General features: G+C 34.5%; 1 protein-coding gene across 2 annotated transcripts in view; it reads left to right on the top strand.

Annotated features, from left to right (window-relative positions):
• Positions 1-8708, top strand: part of FAM49A (family with sequence similarity 49, member A) — a 19320-nt gene that overhangs the window by 8974 nt on the left and 1638 nt on the right. For both annotated transcript variants that reach the window (XM_009709076.1, XM_009709075.1), the window contains exons 2-9: positions 561-682; positions 1607-1712; positions 2777-2913; positions 3000-3077; positions 3351-3467; positions 3563-3642; positions 5491-5617; positions 8251-8321. In XM_009709076.1, coding sequence (XP_009707378.1) covers positions 561-682; positions 1607-1712; positions 2777-2913; positions 3000-3077; positions 3351-3467; positions 3563-3642; positions 5491-5617; positions 8251-8321 — 838 coding nt within the window. The remainder of the gene's footprint in view (positions 1-560; positions 683-1606; positions 1713-2776; positions 2914-2999; positions 3078-3350; positions 3468-3562; positions 3643-5490; positions 5618-8250; positions 8322-8708) is intronic.

The raw sequence follows: 8708 nt of genomic DNA, 5'->3' as shown, positions 1-8708 counted from the left end.
AGGAATGATCTCTGACATGCATAAGAAAAATGTTTATTTTTAACAGTACTATACCTGTGCTTTACAAAAGGAGAAATAAATTACCCTGGTTAAAGAAGCCTCCAGGAAAGTCAAAGTGGCGTAATATCCCACTGCTCCATCTGCTGAAAGGCCTGATTTTATCCCCAAGCTGCAAGAAAAGTGAACAATTCTTTGTAATTGAGCTGTGGAGCTCATGAAAGAGAAGGACATTTTTACTAAAGGACTGTTGCATTATCCTATTTTCTAATACCATTGCTTTATGATACTGCTTCACTTTAAAATGCTGTGTTTTGAGAAGAGGCATTATGAGCCAGAGAGTACAAAAACTGTACTCTTTTTCCGTCCTTGCTATAGAAAGCAGAAACATGGATGTTAGCAGAATGGCAGTGCAGTATAATTGTATATTTTAAAAAACCACATCAGAATGGAGTTACACATAGTGAAGCTGGATGTAATGTTGTTAAGTAGAACTGAGTAATCTTGCCATTTGTATTGCAGCTACCTTTTGACTTTGTGCATTTTGCTTTTCTGTTTCTTAGATGCACAGCCCACAGATGGAGAAAGGGAGGTATGGAATCAGATCAGTGCAGTTTTACAGGACTCGGAAAGTATGCTTGCAGACCTTCAGGCTTACAAAGGAGCTGGACAAGAAATTAGAGATGTATGATTGTTAAAGTTAATGACAGTTCTTTGGAAGCAAAATCAAGCAAAACTTGGTTCTGTTCTATATCCAAGCATATTCTATGAAATGATATGAAAATCTTCATTAAAATTGTATTTAGAAAATATGTTACAGATTATGTGTAATGTTGAATATAAAACCCGAAGGTGAAATCATTAAATGATGGCTGTTGGAACTTCTTTTAGGTTTACTATTAATAATTAGTAATTATTTTTTACTTTAAAAAACACCGTTTCATATATCTCACGGTGGAAGTCAAAGTTGAGGACACAGAATAAATAATACTCAGATGTCAGAAATACACTATAAAAAAAGTTGAAAATAATTGTTTTTCTGTGTAAGTGAAATGAACCACAGTAAATTATAATCTTACATCCACTTTACAGGCATCTTATTCTGTGAAACTGGTCCCAAAGTACAATTCTGAACTGTAACTTAAAATTTTTCTCAGGTGACCAAACCTTTTCCTGCATCAGCTTCGCAGTTACTGTTAGTGTAAGCTGTTGGTTACTTAAGAACCTGAATATGTTGAAGATTTCAAAAGCATCAAAACCTTAAAAAAAAAAAAAAAGTCTATTTCTGTAAGCAGTAGTCATACAAAAGATCTTACTTGATGCTTCTACAATAGTTTTGTTCCCCAAAGAATATGTTAAAACTTATTTCTGTGCATCAGTGCATTGTAATGAATAATTTTAAATCTGTATCTTACAGGGGGAGAGAGAAGGTGGAAAACATGGTATTTTTGGACTTACTAATTTCCTGTTCTCATGCAATGTAATTTTTTTGTAATTGCTCCATGTTTTACAATACTTACTTTCTAAAATAATGTAGTAGAAAAATTCTAAACACCTTTTGCTTACTATTCCTATATCACAGTTCTTTACAGTAATATTTTTATTTCAGGCAATACAAAATCCCAATGATATCCAGTTGCAAGAAAAAGCATGGAATTCAGTATGTCCTCTGGTTGTAAGGCTGAAGCGCTTTTATGAGTTTTCACTCAGATTAGGTGAGCCTTGTTTTAGTATGTCTGTTTGTTAGCCTATTTTTTATATATAGAAATAGGAAGTTTCTTTTTCCACAGACTTTTAAAGGGTTATTATTCTTTCTGTTTGATACCAACAGACATTTAACTGCAATTACATTTATCAAGGCATGTTTTTAATCTCAATTTAATTTCAAAATTATCCTAGTTTGTTAGTTTGTCACTTGAAATAAATCTGTATTATCTAAATAGAGTACAAGCAAAGAATGTGATAAAACTGTATAAAATTTTTCTCTGGTGCCTGCTACTCTTCTGCACTTCACCAATCCATATTGTACTAATGCAATTTAATTTTTGTACTCTGGATCCTTCAGAGTTTTAAAAGGAATGTAAACCAATGATATTTTGAGACTTTTTAAAAACAGGGATAACAGGGGGAGAAGGGTGTCATTAAGCTCTTACAGGGTGAAAATCCAAAGTTGGACATGTTTTACACTGACTTTGTCATCCTACAAACCCAAAAAATTATGTAATTACTCCTTGAATTAGGCCTCTGGAAGAGAACCAGTGTGCAAAAATGTACATATGAAGTGGGAATGCTCCCAGTGCAAGGGAATTGTTTCTACAACATCCTGCTTACTAAGTCTTTCACTTTTTGAGTTATGCTAGTAATTATAGCCGCGGGAACTGAATTACATTGCTATCACTGCCTAAGACTACACTTTTAGTAACAGAGATGCCAGAATATACTGAGCTGATGGCTAATTGGGGAAGATGAAAGAGAAAGAGTTGAATATCTGAATGCACGAAAAATGCTTTATCTAGAATTTTCGATGGAGAATCCAGATAAAGGGTGATAAAAAGGGACGAGAGCTCAGTGATACAAAATGGAGATAAAATGGCAGAGAGCCTGAAGAGGCACGTGTCTTTGATGTTTCTCACCTTAGAAATGCTTTTTCTTACTATTCTATTAGGGCTCTGCATGTTTGCAGCGTTCCTTCTCTTCAAACAAAGTATATTTAGATACTTGCTTAAAACTTTGTGATAATATGGACTGAATAGAATTGGTGCTTCTGATTTTTATTCAGAGAAAGCCCTGCAGAGCTTATTGGAGTCCTTGACGTGCCCACCTTATACTCCAACTCAGCACCTGGAACGGGAACAGGCTCTAGCGAAAGAGTTTGCAGAAATCTTACATTTTACTCTTCGTTTTGATGAACTTAAGGTTAATAAAGTCTTTTCCTACATTCTGATTTTTTTTCCATGTATTTTGTACCAAAACTGATTATTTCCTGTTTTGCTTCCTCAAAGATGAGAAACCCAGCAATTCAGAATGACTTCAGTTATTATAGGCGGACAATAAGTCGCAACAGAATAAACAACATGCATGTAAGTAAATAAAATCTGATCTGCTGTTCCCACTGAGGTATTTATCAGTATGCGTTTATACCATTTGTGGTAATTTTTTTTTCTTTTGATTTGCTAGCTGTCATGTTCTCTCTTTCACACCGAGAGTTAATCAGCAGTCCGGATAAAGTGATTTGGGTGGAACTGTTCGTGCAACAATCTGCTTGCTGGCATGAGCATGTACTGTATCTTTTTCTTGCTGCCAGCAAGATTTTAAAGAGTTTTACTGACTATTTTTTCTCATGTTTTCATCAGCTAGACATTGAGAATGAAGTAAATAATGAAATGGCCAATAGGATGTCCCTGTTTTATGCAGAAGCCACACCAATGCTGAAAACACTCAGTAATGCAACTACACATTTTGTATCAGAAGTAGGTAATGGGGGAGAAAAGGTCTAACACAGACATTCTTGATTTTAATTCTACAAGATGGTTTACTGAACATTGGCTGTTTTTTACCCTTCTAGAACAAAACATTACCAATTGAAAATACAACGGACTGTCTCAGTACTATGGCTAGTGTATGTAAAGTCATGTTGGAAACACCGTAAGTTTTACCTTAAATCTTGTTTTTCTTGTTTGAGAAGAATTTGTATTGTATTTTAAGTAGCCACCTGAGATAAACACAGTTTTTTCTAAATGAATTCCTCTATGTTTGCCTTGTTATCCCTTTTGTATACAAAACGTGACCTGGTATTAGAAAGCCTTGCGTCCTGTTTTAACTACTTTGATATTTTTCGTGAATCAGCATTGAGTTTTGTTAGGTTACATAGTCAGCCTGCATTTCAACAAAAGGTTAAAATGCGAGAGTAATCTTATGCACTTGTAGGCTTCAGTGTCTGTGTCTTGTCTAACCAGGGCTATAGGCCAAATACTGTCTCTTGTTTGCGCATGCTACTCAATTGTTAGCATACATAGAGGCAAGATTTTGACTCTTCCAGGTAGCACTTTTGCAAATGATACACAGGGCCTAGTTTGAGGATCATCTGAATAGATCTTTTTTCGACGCAACCATCTTATTCTGGATATGAGAAAGTTCAGCTGCGTGGAAACTGTACAGTTGGATTTGTATCTACTAGCATAGGTATAGCCAGTGTGGTTACTATTTAGCTGTGCATTTAGTCAGGTATTTTTTAGGTTAAATGTCTCTCTCAGTGGAAAACACACACAAGATATAGAGTCAATGTAGTCTTCCTGTCTTTGAATCTTTTGTTCATGGGGCCATGTAAAGGGTAGAATTCCTGAGGTTATTGTGTTTGTTTATGAAGATTCTGGAGAAGTGTATGTAGCTGGTAGGACTCATCTCAATCCTGGGACATCACAGAAGTAATAACTGAAAAGTAACCTTATGTGTCAGCTCATTTTTTGGCAAAAGTAGAGAAACAGAAATTTGTGAGTCATCTACCAGAACATTATCTGATATTTAGTTCTAATTGTGGGATAATCAAGCATTTTCATATCAAAATGTCTGTAGCTTTTAAATCTGTTCATGTTATGATGCTGTGTAAGAAAAAAAGTTGAAGTTACTGTAAACTGAGAGGTAATATAGTATAGATTTTAGTGTTTTTTAATGATATTTTTAAGTGGAAAAAATCAAATTTTATATTGAAAATCAGTGAATGACAGTAGACAAATATACGTATTATCTACTCAAAATAATAGTTGTTAGAAAAATTGTGATAATTTCTGTTTTTCAGGATTTCTGTTTACTGTTAATTTTTCTTTTCCTGAAGATGATTTCAGAGATTAGAGATGATAGGAGCTGTTTTAACTGTGCCATCGATATTCTTATTTTGGAATTGAAAAGTCAAAGAAAAATTCTTTGGAATTAGTTCAGTCCAGTCCTGTGTAGTAGGCCTCCAGATTTTAGATCTTCAGTGAACCTGGGTTGTTGAAGTTCCCTACGGACTGAGAAAAGACAGAGAGAGAGCAATGACTCTGATCCACCTAGGTGAACCCCTGAATTTACTAGCTGCTGAAATTAGATCAGACTTAACTGTTTCAAAGTAGGAATTTAAGCAAAAAAAAAAAAGTAGCTTTCCTTTGAGGTCCCAGTATGTTGTGTTTCTAAGATTAAACATAAGTACAATCAGTCTCCATCATATTTCATGAACTGTGGAAGTCTTCTCTAAGGCAGTCATCATAGACATTTTGCTGAAGTGAGGATCTGAACTGTGAAGGGATATTAAAAGGGGTTTACATATCTCTATTTGCTTTCTAACCATTCTTCTTAATTGACAAGGACTTAACGCAATTCAAAGATCTTTAAAATCTTACTAACGTGCATCTTCAACCTTAAAATGCAATTTTAGTTCAGATTTTATGCACTCATAGTCTAGTTTGCAAAATTGTCCAGTAAAAGTCAAGACTGTATTTCTTTTGTTCTCTTTTCCAGAGAGTACAGGAGTAGATTCACCAGTGAAGAGACCCTTATGTTCTGCATGCGAGTAATGGTGGGAGTTATTATTCTGTACGATCACGTTCATCCTGTAGGAGCTTTCTCAAAGACATCAAAGATTGATGTAAGAGTGACTTTTCTTTAATACTCTGTAGGTTTGAGAATACTGGGCTGCAGTTTTTTTCCAGCACAAGCCTATGACTTTCTAGAAATAATTTTAATTACTTGCAATGGCAAAATATAGAGTTTATCTTCACCTGCGTACGTTAATATATCAGCTTGTTTGAAGTTAAAATAAGGATCAATCTTTTTTCTTTGTATTTTCTCCCAGACATAGATACTCATTTTTTCATTGTTAGCTCTGCTTTCCTGCCAACTGTAGAGTTAGACTAAAATAATTTTGTATTACACCTACTCTGGAATAAGTGCTATGGTCATAATTTTTTATTAATCATGTAATTGATTTATGGTAAATGCTCATCTTTGGCAGTAGTTCTGTTGTAAATAAGCAGATATTCAACACTGTCTTTGCTTTGTCTGAGATCTGAAGTAGCAGAACTGAAATGTTACTGTTGTAATGTTGATAATGAGCCTTCAGTTTTAGCTTTGGTATGACCAGTCACAGGGAAATCAACCTTATTTTTTCATCTGAGATACTGCAAGCACACACACAAAAGTACTCTTACTTTTGCTACATGTTTTTAAAAACCTAAATGTTATGCGCCATGTCTTTCAGCAGAAATAAGCTGTTATTCATGAAAAAAGATGCTGAGCCTTCTCCTTTACAAGAGGGTCTACTTCAAAAGAAAAGAAAAAAAATATAGTATTATTGCGCCCCACGACACTATGTCTTCGTTAGCATTTTTCATCTGCAGATACCAGTATTTTACCAGATCTCCTCTTTGACTCTGTTTTACAGAGGGAAAGATATGTCACAAAGAGGTGAATTGATTTGCTCAAGGTCATGCAGCAGACAGAGCCCGGGAATTAAATGCAGACTTCCTGACTGCTAATTCAGTCTCTTGCCTACAAAGACAACATAAGTAAAATTTTGATAGGACCAAACATACAATGTGTGTACCTTGTTTCTCACATTTATCCTAAAGGCCTGTAATCTTACAGGAAAGTTAGCTAGATGTAAATGGGAGGCAGGAGAAGTGTGATTCAGTTTTTGAAAGTGAGTACATGGTCTCAAATCTTAATTCACCTAATTAGTTTAATGATTCTTCTCTAATAAAAAAATCTTTTAATATTTCAGATGATGAGTTTGTTTTACTGTGTAAAACAATTCTTTTCTCCAAACTACTCACTTCTTGGGAGCCATTTCAAGAATATTTCAGGGACAGTGCAACAAATTACCCTTTCCTTACTCTTTCAAGACTGGAGACTGTATTTCAGGCTGTTAATTACAGGCTCCTAGCTTAGACATTCTAACAGCTTCTCTTTTTTGACTGTTTTAGGGATTCTGATTCTAACAAAAATGGAAAAAGAATGGTTTGAATTTTTATTCCCTTTGAGTTTGTCTGATCTGATGGGGCATGTAAATCTGTACTGAGTGATGTGAATACAGTCTTGAGTTTCTCTAGTTCAGGAAACGTAACTGTGTCACTTCAAAACGTGCTGCTAGCCTGAAAATTTCATCTGATCTGCTATTTGCAAAGCTAGTTTAATCTTCCAGGTAGAAATGAGCCAACTGAACAGTGATAAGCAACTGTTAGGCTGGTCATTGTGTGGGAGGCTGAGCTATATTTTCCAAATAATTTTTATTGGCAAATGCGTATACCGTGACTTCAGTTAGGTATTTCATCATCCACTCCCATAATAAGGCAGAGTTGCTCTTTAGCTGCAAAGAAAATACTCACATGTAGATTTAGCACTGTAATGTGACTTGGAAAATTAGAAGGTTCAAATCTTGACTCTGCCATGTATTTATATGTCATTTTAAATAAGAAGGAATTAATCTAAACTAATTTCTGGATAGCTATTAGATGTCTTCATAGCAATGGGAAGAAACAGATACTTTTGGAGCACGATTCATTACATATGAAAGTATATTCTGAATAGGTTAGAGGAATATCTTATTTCCCTCTATTGACTAGATAGAGAGTCTGTATAGTGGGTCAAATGAGTTCTACCTCTGCTTTCTCTGCTTCATTTCCCCTTTTGTAAATTTCGACAGAGTTTCAGCCTATTTTTTATGGTCTCCACGAAGATGTTCATTCAGTGTGGTGTTTAAAATCAACATCATGAACTTCTTATCTCAGATTAAATTTGTAACCACTAATTAGGAAACAATCATAAGTTATCACCACTTAGGTTTACAACTGAAAATGAATACAGAAAATTCCTTCCTTGTGTGCAAGCATAAAAAAAAGTAAAAGTTGAAACATCTCTTCTGATGGCTGCTAACAGGAATGACATAGAACTTTCTTCCAAAATCTCTTTTTTTAGCTTATATCAGCTGTTCTTGATATTTTTTTAAGTTGGAATTGGAGAAATCATGGGCAAGTTTAAATACATACACTTGATATATAATTTACTATCTACAAATGCTTATTTAAAGTAGATGTTACTTTCTCAAAAGTTAGGTTTTTAACTTAAGATAATTTTTAATAAGTTATAATGCTTTTACATTGTCATCTAAAGTAACATTAACACTCAGTAGGGAAAAAACCCTGCCTGTCTATGGTGAAATTTTTTCCTTGTTTTCAGCTAGTTATATATTATTGTTCAATAGTGGCATGCTTCTGTTCCCAGATGAAGGGGTGCATAAAAGTTTTAAAGGAACAACCACCTGATGCTGTGGAAGGACTTCTGAATGCTCTCAGGTATGTGTGGAATAATTGTTTGATTCAGCCCTAACAAATTCCTCTTTGTTTTTCTCCCAATCTCTTTATATTTAAGACTTTTCACCTTAGAAGCTTGATTTACAGAGAAAATTATCCTTTCAGGTTTGCCTTCATCACCTGGGGTTTTCTTAAGTAATGCTCACTTCTTTCAATTCCATTTCACTTTGATAAGCAATATTGGAAGTCATAATGTCCTTCTTCAGAGACACTTAAGGTTCATTTTATCGCCTAAAACTTAGTCATCTAAAAGATAATATATTTAAGCTAAGATTTGTTATCTAAAATACCCCAGAAACTGGAATATTTTAGAAGCAAAGAGTAGAATTTATATTTCTCAAACCCTTGATACTTCCCGTCTCTCTTTCC

Source organism: Cariama cristata, unplaced genomic scaffold, assembly GCF_000690535.1.
Source record: "Cariama cristata isolate BGI_N322 unplaced genomic scaffold, ASM69053v1 scaffold22171, whole genome shotgun sequence".
NCBI lineage: Eukaryota > Metazoa > Chordata > Aves > Cariamiformes > Cariamidae > Cariama > Cariama cristata.
Note: the sequence above shows the minus strand (reverse complement) of the source record. Positions and strands in the feature narration are given on the sequence as shown.